The sequence below is a fragment of the Puma concolor genome, chromosome E4 (genome assembly GCF_028749965.1).
Source record: "Puma concolor isolate L17-30 chromosome E4, mPumCon1.1.hap2, whole genome shotgun sequence".
NCBI lineage: Eukaryota > Metazoa > Chordata > Mammalia > Carnivora > Felidae > Puma > Puma concolor.
In genome coordinates, this window is record NC_141683.1 from 11,804,265 (window position 1) to 11,819,413 (window position 15,149).

At 48.2% G+C, this 15,149-nt stretch overlaps 1 protein-coding gene and 1 non-coding gene across 2 annotated transcripts in view; both read right to left on the reverse strand.

The window, feature by feature from the left end:
- Window positions 1–3,584: 3,584 nt before the first annotated feature.
- The window catches only part of MTARC1 (mitochondrial amidoxime reducing component 1), a 41,408-nt gene continuing 29,843 nt past the window's right edge, over window positions 3,585–15,149 (reverse strand). Inside the window, exon 7 of the mRNA XM_086694318.1 lies at window positions 3,585–4,347. Coding sequence (XP_086550444.1) covers window positions 4,320–4,347 — 28 coding nt within the window. The 3' untranslated portion in view covers window positions 3,585–4,319. The remainder of the gene's footprint in view (window positions 4,348–15,149) is intronic.
- LOC112864862 (U6atac minor spliceosomal RNA) lies at window positions 8,569–8,691 on the reverse strand. Its single transcript, XR_003224019.2, has one exon. It is a non-coding gene; the product is annotated as a U6atac minor spliceosomal RNA (small nuclear RNA).

Sequence of the window (15,149 nt, forward strand, 5' to 3'; positions counted from 1 at the left end):
TCCATCAACTCCCTCTCACTTCTCCAAGACTGGGCTCTGGGAGGAAGCCAGCACCCTGTGCTAGGTGACCATCTTTTGTGGAACCTGAAGCTCTCAATATGTTTAATTTCCACCTTCTTTAGAAAACCCCTGATGGTGAGAGATTTCTTTAAAAGGCGTGAAAACCTCATTAGCAACGTTCTTAACACTTAACCCTTTTCAGATGTTTAAGAAACTTGTTATTTACCACGTTTTGTTTGGTTGGGGATTTGTGCTTTGTTTTTGGTAAATGAGTTCTCATAGTTGCAACTCAACATAGTAGCCATAGGAGAAATATGACAGGTCATGGGCCAAACATAGTCAGCTATAGGAAGTGGAAATTCTCAACAAGGCAGTTAATAAGATTCACTGACTGATAAATATAGTACATGCAGCAAGCTCTTAACCCCAGAGGAAAATGATTTTATAGACTCGGCATTATTGATGGCACCAGATTTCCCCTTCCCCCAAGGAAGCGTTTCTCAGTTCTTCATCCAAACTTCCCGTTGCTCCCCTGCTCTCTTTTTCTTGATGGATATCCCCAAAGCCCCAGTTAGAGAATGCTCCTGGATGAATGGAGAGGTGCAGAGCTTCAGCCTGAAAAAAACTAATAAAATACAAATAAATATGCCAAGGGGCGCCTAGGTGGCTCAGTCAATTAAGCGTCTGACTTCAGCTCAGGTCACGATCTCACGGTTTGTGAGTTCGAGACCCACATCGTGCTCTGTGCTGACAGCTCGGAGCTTGGAGCCTGGAGCCTGCTTCGGATTCTGTGTCTCCTTCTCTCTCTGCCCCTCCCCTGCTTGCACTTTGTCTCTCCTTTCCTGTCCGTCAAAATAAATAAACATAAATTTTTTTTTTTTAAAACAAAGATACTAAGTATCAAAGTGCTATTAAGAGCTTCATCTGGACTCTGGTGTGGTCTGTTTGTTCTTTTATTTTATTTTTTTAATTTTATTTTAAAGAGAGTGGGGGAGAGGGACAGAGGAAGAGAGAGAATCCTAAGCAGGCTCCAAGCTCAGTGCAGAGCCCGACTCAGGGCTTGACCCTGGGACCGTGACCTGAGCCGCAATCAAGAGTCAGATGCTCAACCAACTGAGTCACCCAGGCACCCCCGGTCTGCGTTTTATGTTGCACTTCAATATGCGTTAATCCGTCTCTCCGTTCTTGAGGAAGAGGGGAGGGCATGAGATTTCCACTGCACCTTCCCCCGTTCTGTTCTGTGCAGAGCAGAGCTCTGGCCATTCTTGTAGAAGGAGGCAGGTGTAGGTTTGGCCACATACCTTCTTTAGGTTTTCCTTCCACCAGGTTGCCAGGACTCACTCAGATGGTGAAAGTCAGAAAGAACTCATTTTACAGGGGTAGGGGGAGACTGAGGCCTCGATGGAGTCAGTCATTCGCTTAAGATCTCACAGTTGCAGAGGTGGACCGGAAGCCGGGTGATCCGACTCCTCCCGATGGTTTTTCTACCAATAAGGATTGCCAAAACCTGCCCTTTATTTTATTTTAAATGTTTATTTATTTTTGAGGGAGAAAGAGCGTGGGAGTGAGGGAGGGGCAGAAAGACAGGAGGAAAGGGGATCCAAAGCGCCCTTCGCACAGAGCCCGACGTGGGGCTCTAACCCACGAACCGCGAGATCCTGACCTGTGCCAAAGTTGGATGCTTCACCAACTGAGCCATCCAGGCGCCCCTAAAATCTGCCTTTTAAAGCTCCCATCTGGGGGCGCCTGGGTGGCGCAGTCGGTTGAGCGTCCGACTTCAGCCAGGTCACGATCTCGCGGTCTGTGAGTTCGAGCCCCGCGTCGGGCTCTGGGCTGATGGCTCAGAGACTGGAGCCTGTTTCCGATTCTGTGTCTCCCTCTCTCTCTGCCCCTCCCCCGTTCATGCTCTGTCTCTCTCTGTCCCAAAAATAAATAAACGTTGAAAAAAAAATTAAAAAAAAAATAAAGCTCCCATCTGTTCGGGGTGCCTGGGTGGCTTGGTTGGTTGAGCATCCAGACTTTTGATCTTGGCTCAGGCCATGAGCTCACGGTTGGTGAGATTGAGCCCTGCATCAGGCTCTGTGCTGAGAGCAGAAAGCCTGCTTGGGATTCTCTCTCTCTCTCTCTCTCTCTCTCTCCCTCTCTCTCTCAAAATAAATAAATAAAACACTTTTTTAAAAATAAGAAATAAAGCTCTCACCTGTTAAATGGAATTAGGTTTCTCATCCTGAATGAATGGCTGACCTTGGTTTTCAGAGATAAATTTTTTTTTTCTTATTTGTTTCCATGGTTTTGCTTCTTCACATTTGGGGGAAGGCAATGGGGGTGATGGGTAAAAGGTAGAAATAAAGTAGCCTAATTCGAAACAATTCACATTTGCCTTTTTGTTGTTGTTAATTTGTTTTGGTTTGGTTTTACAGTGTATTTATATTTATTTTGAGAGCAGTGGGGGGGGGGGGGGGGGTGGGGTGGGAGGGAAGGGAGAGGCAGAGGGAGAGGGAGAGAGAATCCCAAGCAGGTTCTGCACTGCCCGCTCAGAGCCTGAAGTGGGGCTGGAACTCGCAAACCGTGAGATCCTGACCTGAGCTGAAATCAAGACTCAGACTCTTAGCCAACTGATCCACGCAACTGGTCCTTGCATTTGGTTTGTTTGTTTTTGGACCCAAGTGTTTCTTTCTTCTTTTTTTTTTTTTTTTTTTTTTTTTTTAATTTTTTTTTTCAACATTTATTTATTTTTTGGGACAGAGAGAGACAGAGCATGAACGGGTGAGGGGCAGAGAGAGAGGGAGACACAGAATCGGAAACAGGCTCCAGGCTCTGAGCCGTCAGCCCAGAGCCCGACGCGGGGCTCGAACTCACGGACCGCGAGATCGTGACCTGGCTGAAGTCGGACGCTTAACCGACTGCACCACCCAGGCGCCCCTCTTTTTTTTTAATGTTTATTTATTTTTTGAGAGAGCGAGAGAGCGAGGGAGGGGCAGAGAGAGAGAGAGGAAGACGGAAGATCTGAAGTAGGGCTCTGCAATGAGAGCGCAGAGCCCGTGCGGGGCTCGAACCCACAGACCGCGAGATCGTGACAGGAGTCGAAGTCAGACGCTTAACCGACTGAGCCTCCCGGGCGCCCCAGGACCGAAGTGTTTCTAAAGCGGTGGCTGAGAGAGACGGAGTAGAACACAAGAAGACCCTCCCTTGCTCACAGCCCTGAATGATATGCAATAATCGGTGGACCAGCTCGGGCCCAGCTCCAGCTCGCACTGCTGTCCCAAACTTCCAGTGAGTTGCATTTTAGTCACCTACTCTCCCCGGCGTCCTCCATAGGACCAGCTCACGGTCGGTGGCAGCTACTTATTAAACGAATGAGCACACAGAGAAGCATTACAGGTTTTGCAAACACCAGGTAGAATGTATAAAGGACCGACTACTGTGTCTACACACACAGGTAGCAAAACCAGCAGCCACAGGTTAAATCTGATCCACGGACTTTTGTCTTTGGCCCACGTCGTGATTTTTAGAAACTGAGCCACATTTGACTTAAAAATTTCCATTCTCTTACTCATAAATATGGAGAACCAACTGAGGGCTCCGGGAGGGGTTGTGGGGGGGGGTGCTAAATGGATAAGAGGCAGTAAGGAATCTACTCCTGAAATCATTGTTGCACGATATGCTAACTAATTTGGATGTGAATTTTAAAAAATAAAAAATAAAATTAAAAAAGATATACATATCGATTCTCTTGAAAGACCAGCGGACTCTCTGGCAAACAGTGCATGCTTATTCCGGAATGATGCCACCTGGTCCGAGCTACGTGGAACTTAGATCCCTTTCAATGGAGCGCAGGCCCAGAGGTGATTGTGTCCCTGCCTGTCATACTGGGTGGACTTGCGCGCCTCACCCAGACGTCTTCTCTCATTTGTGTCACCGACGAGGATCCCGGAGGTGTTTCAATCTTGGTCTGGACGGTCACAACGGTGGAAATGCATGTGGGGAACAGTAGGTATAGCTGGGGGACCTAAAGGAAAGATTTCTGGAGTCCCAAAGGCCCGTAGAAGTGCAGACAGGTGGATGTGGGGACAAGGCAAGCTGGAGAGAGGGCAGCTCACCCTTTGCTAACACTTAACATTGGCCCCGCCTAAGTGACCTTTGAGGACAAGGAAGGCCTCGCCTCCAGTTTCCCTCCTGAGAAAGGAGATTTTCAGTCGATGCTGACTTCTCAGGATGGGGCTGGGAGCTGCTGGTTGAATTGCTTCTCTGTTGAGGTTCTCCCAGGAGAGACGAGGAGTGTTAGCGCTCCAAAGAAACCGGGGTCCTGTGATCCGTCCTCACGTTTTGCCTTTGAAGAAACTGAGGCTGAGACAGGAAAAGTGGGTTAGCCAGGGTCACACGGCAAGGTTAAGAGCCGAGACTAAAACCAAACTTCTCGGGGCGCCTGGGTGGCGCAGTCGGTTAAGCAGCCGATTTCAGCCAGGTCACGATCTCGCGGTCCGTGAGTTCGAGCCCCGCATCGGGCTCTGGGCTGATGGCTCAGAGCCTGGAGCCTGTTTCCGATTCTGTGTCTCCCTCTCTCTCTGCCCCTCCCCCGTTCATGCTCTGTCTCTCTCTGTCCAAAAAATAAATAAACGTTGAAAAAAAAAAAATTAAAAAAAAATAAAACCAAACTTCTCTCTTTTGCTTATTACCCCACCAGAGAAATACATCAAAAGGGGAGGAGACGGAAGAGATAGGTTCACAGAGACGAAAATATGGAACAAGTGCTCTGCTTTTAGGATAATCAACTCTGAATTCAGAAGGTCTTTTCTTTTTTTTTAAGAAAGGAATGTGTTTTTATCGTCCACTTCAATGGCCAGTGGCGGGGGGAGGGGGGGAGGGAGGGGGGCAGGGGAAGCCCTTCAAATCCCCCAGGGAATGTGAGAAAAAACTCCATTAAATTCTAGTCTTCAAGTCTGTCTGGGTCATAATAACTATAATAAACTCCGGGAGTGTGTGTTTTCTTCGGGTTTCTCTTTTGGTCACTTATGTAAGGGGTTGAGAGGGGACAGCAAAAAGGAACAGGCAAGTTTAGTGTTTTTTTTTTTTAATGTTTATTACTTACTTTTGAGAGAGAGAGAGAGCGTGCACAAGCAGGAGAGGGGCAGAGAGAGAGGGAGACACAGAATCCGAAGCGGGCTCCAGGCTCCGAGCCATCAGCCCAGAGCCCGATGCGGGGCTCGAACTCACGGACCGCGAGATCATGACCTGAGCCAAAATCAGACGCTCAACCGACCGAGCCACCCCGGTGCCCCATGGAACAGGCAAGTTTTACGTGGATAATAGGAAAGTGGACAAATTGGGATGGTTTCATAATTAAGCACAGCCTCTCTGTGTCCAGTCAAGAAACTACATTCGCAGACTTCCGGAGGTGTCGAGATGAGAGGCTGGGGGTCGGATGGGGAGAGGCAGACTATGGCGTTACACCCTTCTCATGGAGGAATACGGACATATGGACTGTTTGCTGGAAATGCTTTTCCCGACGTCTGACCCTAACCTCCGCCACACCCTTCCCTGGGCTGAGGCCATTATTCTTCAGGACTCAGCTAAAACACCCCCTTGGCACCCTGCATTTCCCCCTTCAGAGCACTCATCACACTTGCAATTAATTACCTGTGTCATTCGTTGGTTAATGCCAGGCTCCCTTACTGCACAGCCAGTTCCATTAATGACTGCAATGCCTGTGTCTGTCTTGCTCATGACTAATGGTGCCTCACCCGTAGTAGGTTCTCCATAAGTATCTAGTGAATGGCTTCAAGATCTCATCCTTACCTCTAGGACCTCACAATCTCATGGACAACACTCAGAGGGCAGCGAAGCAGTAAACGGGTGTTCAACATGGCTGCCCCTGGCCTCCCTTCCCCTCTCAAATGTTCCCTGGCACATCTCATCTCCAAACCGAGGCGTGTGCTTGAGGAGGCGGGTAGAGAAGAGGGGGAGTCCATTGGCCTGGGTCCAAATAAGCAACGTAGAAAAACTTCTAAAGGCGTCAGTTGCTGTAGAAGAAGTGAGTCTCGGGACGCCTGGGTGGCTCAGTTGGTCAAGCGTCGACTTCAGCTCGGGTCGTGATCTCACGGTCCACGAGTTCGAGCCCTACGTCAGGCTCTGTGCTGACAGCTCGGAGCCTGGAGCCTGCTTCAGCTTCCGCGTCTCCTTCTCTCTCTGTTCCTCCCCTCAACATCATGCCTCTACTATGAATGTCTGCACAGAGGTCGGCAAAGCCCTGGTCACACATTCAGTGGAACCAGAGCTGGAGCGTGGTCGGGCTGCTCTCCTGGCCACTTGCCCGTTCCCTCTTGCCTGTCACATGAGGGCCAGAGTTTCTTCCAGGGAAAGCGGACGATGATGATGTTGGGACCTGGAGCCTTCTGTTCCAGCAGGCAGGCGGACCCCTGGACGTGAGCGCTTCCGCAGGGGTCAGTCGGACCACTCCCGGCTGTGCTCCAACGCAAGGGAAACCTCCCCACAGGCAGACGACCTTGTTACTAAGCTCTCTTGACCTGGCTACCTCGTGGTGACCCCAGCATTTGGTGTCCCTGGTGCAGGGGAGAGTGGGGAGGGGGTCCCCCTGCGCGTATAGCCTTGTGTTCTTTGCACTTCAGAGGTGGGGGGCCGGGGGCCGAGTTTGTGAAGCCCCTGCCCCGGGGAGGGGGGTGGCTCTGGGAAGCCCGTCCAGCCCGGGAAGTTCACTGCGGCGGGGTGGGTGCAGGGCAAGGAGGGAGGAGCCGGGCCTGGTTTGCAAAATCAGTCTCCAGGCTGTTTTCTCCAGGAGAGGAGATGGGGGGGCGGCGGCGGCGGGGGGTGGGGGGGGAATTGCAGTCCCCAGCACAGAATCAAAGACTAGTAAGGGAGAAAGCAGATGAAGCTGCTTATCTCATTTATTTATTTTTCCTTCCCCGCTTCCGCTTATTCTCCTCCAACCCACGTCCCCCGTGCCTCTCCCCAGCCGCTATCTGGCTAACGAGCTCCCCCATTAGAACTCCCGGCCCCCCCCCCCCTCCCCGGCATCTCTTCTCCAGACTTGGCTGAGGGCGGGATTTACCACCACCCAGGATTTCCGTGGGTGATACTGCAGCCAGGGCCCCGCTCACCCCGGGACTGTCCCTCCGAACGCGACCGTCCTCAGAGTTCTCACCTACGCCAACAGCTCAGCCCGCCTCTTGGGTCAGCGACACCTCACCCTTGACACCCCTCCGCCCTGGTCTCTGAGGGCCTGGAAGCCCCCAGATGGAGAGACGGGAGATAAAGTACCAAGGTGAATTTTCTTTTTTTTTCTTTCATTTTTTTTTTCAACGTTTATTTATTTTTGGGACAGAGAGAGACAGAGCATGAACGGGGGAGGGGCAGAGAGAGAGGGAGACACAGAATCGGAAACAGGCTCCAGGCTCCGAGCCATCAGCCCAGAGCCTGACGCGGGGCTCGAACTCCCGGACCGCGAGATCGTGACCTGGCCGAAGTCGGACGCTTAACCGACTGCGCCACCCAGGCGCCCTGAAAGTACCAAGGTGAATTTTCTGAGGTCACTCACAGGTCTCTAGACCGGGGAAGGACCTCCAAAGGCCCCCTCCTCTGGGCCTCTGCCGACGGCCCTTGTCAAGCCAGGTCCCTGGCGGCCATGCTCACGAAACGTGCATTCACCCTCTCCAGAGCTGTCAGCTTTCCACTCAAAAGAGCATGCACCTCACAGGGTGATGTGTTGTTGGCTTTTTAACCTTTTATGGATGTGCATTCGGGGCGTTCGGAAAAGTACCCCAGCCCCAAGCCCCACAGAGTTTCACAAGATGGAGACACTGAGATCATCAGCGACCAGACCCATAACAGAGTATGTCCCACAGCCCTTTATTAGGCCCCAACCTCACCACCACCCACCTCCTCCCGACCCCCAGCCCCCACCCCCCTCAACCACTGTCCCGGCTTCCAACACCACACTCAGTTCGCCTCATGGGATTCCCTCTGAAGAAGCCGGATCCCAGAAGTGCACAGAAAAGATTTTATTTTTTCTCTTCATCAGCAATATCTGGGAGGCAGGGGCTGAGCCCGAGCTGGGTGCTGTCTTCTATTTCCAACCATCAAGATTCCTAACTCCTTAACGCCACATAACCTGTGAGGAATTTTAGGGAAAGAGTCATCTCAGAGAGAAACCCCCCGCAGCGGGCAGAAGGCCAAGTGGGGAGGGACGTGGAGTGAGATAAGAGGAAGGCAGTATGAGGAGATAGGGGCCCCGGAAGAAAAGCATTCCAACCGCTCCCACCAGACGTCAGCCTGTCCTTGCCTCTCTCCACCTTTTTCTCTATTTCTAGAGACGCTGTTTTCAGCAAAGCCACACCCCCACCTCTCCGCTTGAAGCAAACGTTGAAAACAGAAGTGTAACGGGAGACACATAAGCAATTTTTTATGTTGGTAAAATACACCGAGCATACAATTTATCATTAGTGACACTTAAGACATTCACGCTATTATGGAACCAACGCCACTGTTTATTCAGAATATGTTTGTTATCCCAAAAGGATACCTGGTACCCACTCAGGGGTCACTCTCCTTTTCTCAAAACCACGTTTAGATGCCCTCAAGTAGGTGGCAGTGTGTTGTAACTATATGTGTGCTGCACAGGCCCCCTCTTCTATCCTTGTCAAAGGGGATGCTAACCTTCTCTCCTCCATGCAACATCTACATATGTCATTTTAAATTTCCTAGTAGCAGGGCGCTTGGCTGGCTCCCTCGGTAGAGCATTCAACTCTCGATCTCAGGGCTGTAAGTTCACGCCCCAAGTTGGGTGTAGAGATTACTTAAGGATAAATACATAAGTAAATAAATAAATAGATTTTCTAGTAGCCACATTAAAAAGAAACAGATGAGGGGCGCCTTGGTGGCTCAGTCGGTTAGGCGTCCGACTTCGGCTCAGGTCATGATCTCTCAGTCTGTGAGTTCAAGCCCTGCATCAGGCTCTGTGCTGACAGCTCAGAGCCTGGAGCCTGCTTTGGATTCTGTGTGTGTGTCTCTCTCTCTGCCCCTCCCCCACTCATGCTCTGTCTTTCTCTCTCTCTCTCTCTCTCAAAAATAAGTAAACATCAAAAAAAAAAAAAAAATTAGGGGCATCTGGATGGTTCATTCAGTTAAACATCCGACTGTGGCTCAGGTCACAATCTCGAGGTTTGTGAGTTCGAGACCCACATCGGTCTCTGTGCTGACAGCTCGGAGCCTGAGGCCTGCTCCGGATTCTGTGATTCTCTCTCTGCCCCTCCCCCACTCGCACTCGGTCTCTCTCAAAAATAGATAAACATTAGAAAATATTGTATTTTATAAAACAAATAAATTTTTTTTAATTTAAAAAAGAAAAAAAGAAACAGATGAAATGAATTCCAATAATTTACTTAATCCAATTTATCCAAATTGTTATCACTTCAACATGTAATCATTTTAAGAACGATTGCTGAGATACCTTATACTCCTTAATTTTTGCGAAGTCTTAGAAATCCTGTATGTACGTTACATGTACAACGTATCTCAGTTTGGACCAGCCACATGTCAATAGCCCCTAATGGCTACCATCTGGACAGTGCAGCTCAAAATAATTTGTAGAACGCTATTAATATCCTAAATCGTCTTTGTAAAAGGTGATTATTAAGTACACAAGTATTCTGAGGCTATAGTTCTATTTTTAATGTAAATGCATTATCCTAATTGTGAAAAATAATAGAAAAATTACCCATAGGTGCCAACACAAGAAAAACTGTAATAACTGAAAAACTTTTTTAAATGTTTATTTATTTTTGTGAGAGAGAGACAGAGCACGAGCAGGGGAGGGGCAGAGAGAGAGGGAGACAGAGGGTCCGAAGACGACTCTGTGCTGACAGCATGGAGCCCGACGCGGGGCTCGAACTCACGGACCGTGAGATCATGACCTGAGCCGAAGTCGGACGCGTAACCAACTGAGCCACCCAGGCGCCCCTTGTGATCACTTTTTAACGCTCCGTATGTTGACTTCTTTGTGGTTCTTTTCTCATGATGGTGAATGCCACACACGGGCACCACTACTTTGCAGTGGAAACTGAAGGCCAGCATGACCGCTGTCCAGAGGCAAACGTGGAGCTTTCCCCAGGGTCACGATTCTCTGTCATTGCCCAGGGCTGGGGATGACCCCCAGGGACGGCTGCAGTTTCGTCATGTAGCTGACAAGCCTCTTGTTCCCTAACAAAGCTAGAGGCCACCGAGCCTAACCTAGAAACCTGGCCTTGGATTTCGAAATTCCTCCCCACCCCCAGATTCGTATGGCTTTCTCTCCCACACGCATTTGAACCTAAGTTTGAAAACATGTCCTAGGTAATGAGGAGGCTGGTGATCTAGCTCGTGCCTAAGAGCCCTTCCAACCTGAACATTCCAGGGTACTCGGCTGCATTCATTTCTCCACTCGACAGGCACACATGGACACACAAACAGACTCACACACACACACACACGATCTGGGTCACCAGTTCTGCCCCAGAGAAGAGCTTGCAAAGAAGGAAGAACACCTCGACTCAACCTCGCTAACTCACTGGGAAAACACAGAGATCTAAACAGAAGCACTCGTATTTAGCATTCATGCTCAGAAGGAAGAAAACCCAGCAGAAACCAGTCTCAGTACCCAAGAATGTAAAAACATTTCTTTCTTTTTTTTTTTTTTTAGGTTCTCAGAAGCTTTGTACCACAATGCCCCAAGTTGGAAAAAAATGTGCCATTTCATATGTTTATAACAACATCTGATTTAATATTATACAGTTTTGCTTAGTCACAAACCAGAACAAATACTTTCAGATTTATTACATCCTTCTATTCAGAGACTTAAGTAATCACAGTTAATAATGCAGCCATTCCACAGCCCAAGGAAAAGCTTTATAATTTGAGGGGACCAAAAATTCCTGAGAGGCAGGTTATTTTCAAGAAGGATTTAAGGTTTTAGAGGTCTCAATGAAGCTTGAAATTCATCTTTTCCAGTTCACACGGAAAGGGTTTCCTCCAAAGCTTGGCTGGGAGGTAGAAAGAGAAAAACCAGTAGGCACACAGCGTCTCCCTGTGCCCTTCGAGAATGTAGCAATTACCCATCCATTACTAATCCTTACCTTGTCTTTTTTTTTTTTTTAACATTTATTTTTTTTTTGAGGGGGGAAGGGGCAGAGAGAGAGGGAGACACAGAACCCCAAGCAGGCTCCAGGCTCTAAGCTGTCAACACAGAGCCCGACACAGGGCTCGGGCTCACAAACCATGAGATCACGACCTGAGCTGAAGTCGGACGCTTAACCGATTGAGCCACCCAGGCGCCCCATCCTTACCTTGTGTTTAAACATTTTTTAAACCCATACCACGGGCTCCCATGCTCTTTATGTTATTAGCATTTTGGTCCTCCTTCTTACGTGTTGATTCATTGAAAGGCATCAATTGATTTAAAAAAGAAGCAAATATTCTTACAAAGCATACTTTCTCATTTCTTCCCACCCCCCACACATGCACATGGCGTTTGTTGCCCAACTTGTAAACAACTCTTAAACCCCAAGCATTGCCCCTTCCTGGCAAATTAATTCAGGAGTAGTTAATGACATGGCAGTGAACTCAACTGCTCGGAGGCTTGGGTCATAGGTTTGGTGGCTTCAGAGCTCTACTCTCTGTCAGGGCACAGATGGTCCTCCACTGCCTCCAGAAGGGGGACTCTGGCCCCCTGAGGGCTGGAGGCGCCTCTGTGTGTTTGGATGAGTATAAACCCATCATCCAAACTGTGTGCGTCCATGTTGCACTATACGTATTTAGTGAGTTCCATGTTTCAAAGAAAGCTGGGATCTGTTACTCCAATGTTTCTTTAGCCACCATTAAGGAGAACATCAGCACTAAAGTAGGGTGAGGATTGTAAGAACTTGGTCTACAGAAAATCAGGTAAGAGTTGAGGACAGTTGGGTTTGTATAAAAATGGGACTTCCTAAGTCCCGCTGCCGACCCACATCAGGACACCTACATGTCAGATACAGGAATATCCACTTGACCCAGGGTTCCCACGTGAGTCACAGACACGCTGCGACTTACATACACTGATTTTAAAGGTCCCCTCATTAAGTCATAAGCAAACGTTTCAAAACGAGATTGATTATAGGATTAAACCAGTTTCCAGTTGAAGATACTACCACACTTTGAAATAATTCTTGCCAACTGATTCTTTAGCAGCACACTTCCAGAAGCCAGAAGGCGTGAGTAATCATAGCTAATCATCGACTTCCATCAACCTAATAATCTAATTCCAGTAATCTAATTGTACTCGCCTACAACAGAGGCTAGTCCCTTAACGTCTTCAAACCTCACAGACACGACTGACGTGGGTAGGGAAAGTGTGGTTACAATACCGAAGGAGCTCACAGAAAGCTTTCACATCCATCCGACCTTCCTGGACCGTCGGAAGGTCAAACAGCATGTACGGGTGACAGGGCTCTGCAGACTTCATGACATGCTACACACGTGAAGGCATAACGAGAAGGTGGACATGGGTTAGATTTTTAAAAATCCTCTCGTTTTAGATCACAGTGTCTGTTTTATTACTGATAAAAGTTCGCTTGGCAAGGACGTGCTTCAGAATTATAGAAGCAATGGAGTTTCTCCCACTGGATCCCGGGGTTGAATTCATCCATCCAGCCTCAGGCAGCACTAGACAAAGCTACAGGGTTTCTTCCAATAAGGGCAGGGCTTTTCTGCCAAGCTCACCACCTGGCCCAAAGACACCCGGGACCTCGCACCTTGAAGATGAGCAGAGCCCAAGAAGAAAGGTGGAAGAGGGGCGGGGGGCAGAGCTCAACTGCGGCTCCCAGGTCCCCCATCAGATCTCTCCTGAGTAAGGGGATGTGAGGAGGCAGAGAGAGGCCAAGACTAATTAACATCCCTTCCTTGGGGTACATTAAGGGTAAGTGTGATTGTAATACTGAAGCAGTTTATTACAGGGAAGTTGCCACCCCTGCCCTGAAATTCTTCCATTTTTTGTTCTTTGGACCCACCGTGTCTACCCACAATGCCTCTGGCCATCCAGAAGTGGGACAGTACCCTTCAGCACCCCTAAGACCAGCCACAGCTCCATCATAGATCTTCCTGGGCAAACAGTGTGGGTTTTTGCCCCCATAAGATTCTGAGATGGGTCTATACAGGACATTGTGTTCTTCAAGGCCTTTCTGTAGTCAAGACAGAAAATATAGATTCTCTTCTATTTTCCATCTCAGTTTATCTTCAGCCTCCTCGACCAACGTAACCTATTAGAAATGATGCAGTTTAATCCAATGACATCATGAAGGCACCCCCAAAATAAAATGCCAACAATAAGATGTTCTGCATCTGAACTTCTCTCAAAATATTAAATTACGGGGTGCTGGGTGGCTCAGTCCATTAAGTGTCCGACTTAAGCTTAGGTCATGATCTCACAGCTTGTGGGTTCAAGCCCTGCATCGGGCTCTGTGCTGACAGCTCAGAGCCTGGAGCCTGTTTCGGATTCCGTGTCTCCCTCTCTCTCTGACCCTCCCCCGCTCACTTGCGCGCATGCTCCCTCTCTCTCTCTCAAAAATAAATAAACCTTTAAATATATATATATATATATATATATATACATATATATATTACCAGAGAGTCTGAAGCTCAAAATTAAATCCCCTTACAAGTTAAACTCCAAAGAAATTAAGACAAAAAAGTAAAGTCTAAAGTTAAATTATGTCACCCTCCATCAAGACTGAGGTTAAAGCCATTATGTGTCAATTTCTTATTCTCCTTATTCTCAGCGAGGGGAGTTCTGATGTTCTGGATGAGGGTGGGGGGTCCTCAGTGGCTAGCGTTGGGCTGTTTCCAGAAAAGAGGCCTTTCAGTTTGGATTTAAATCAGCTCCAACTCTCTGATGAGCCCAAATTTTTCTATTACTCTTTTTTTTTTTTTACTGTGGCACAATACACATAACGTAAAATGTACTCTCTTAGCCACTGTGAGGTATACAGTTCAGTGGTATGAAGTATGTTCACACAACTACACAACGACCACCACTCCCATCCCCAGAACTCTTTCCTCCTGCAAAACTGAATCTCTGTCCCCACCCCCACCCCCTCCCCTGCTTCCTGGAAGCCACCGTCCTACTGTCTGCTTCCGAGACGCTAGCTACCTCTTACAACTGGAATCGTGCAGTTTGGGCCCTTGGGTGACTGGCTTGGTGACTTATTTCACTTAGCATAATGTCTTCCAGCTTCGTCCATGCTGTGACACCTGTCAGAACTTCCTTCCTTTTTAAGGCTGCATAACATTCCACTCTGGACATACACTACATTTTATTTACCCATTCGGCCATCGGCAGACCCTTGGGTGGTTTCCACCCATTGGCTATTGTGAATAGTGTTGCTATCAACATGGGTACCCGTGCCTCACTTTCTAAATGAATCAAAGGTTTAAGCCACACAGGAGGTTATCACAGAACTATCTCCACACCACGAAATTGAGAAAATAATTCAGTCCCACGGGGTGCCTGGGTGGCTCAGTCAGTTAAGCATCCAACTCTTGACTTCGGCTCGTCATGACCTCATGTTTTTTGTGAGTTCGAACCCCAAGTTGGGCTCTGTGCTGACAATGCAGAGCCTGCTTGGGTTTCTGTGTCCCTCTCTCTGTTTCTGCCCCTCCCCTGCTTTCTATCTCTCTCTCACAATACATAAAAATAAACCGAAAGAAAAGAAAGAAAGAAAGAAAGAAAGAAAGAAAGAAAGAAAGAAAGAAAAGAAAGGAAGAGGGAAGGAAAGAAAGAAGGAAGGAAGGAAGGAAAGGAAAGAAGAAAGAAAGAAAGAAAGAAAGAAAGAAAGAAAGAAAGAAAAGAATTCAATCCCCAATCCCAGGGAGGTTAACCAGGCAAAATCGTGATTCAAAAGCCCATTGTGTGGTGCTAACAAGGACTACAGCAGATTCAGAAGAGAAGATTCTTCTAAGGGAAGAAGGGGAAATGGTTTTATCTGAAGTACTCCTCGGTCATTGCCAGGTGACCATAATCCACACAGAATTCAATTGTGGCTCCGTGTTTACCATATCCAGGGGAGATGAACTCAGCCCTGTAAACAGTGCGCTCTCTCAGAGAGTAGCATTTGAGACATTACTGTATT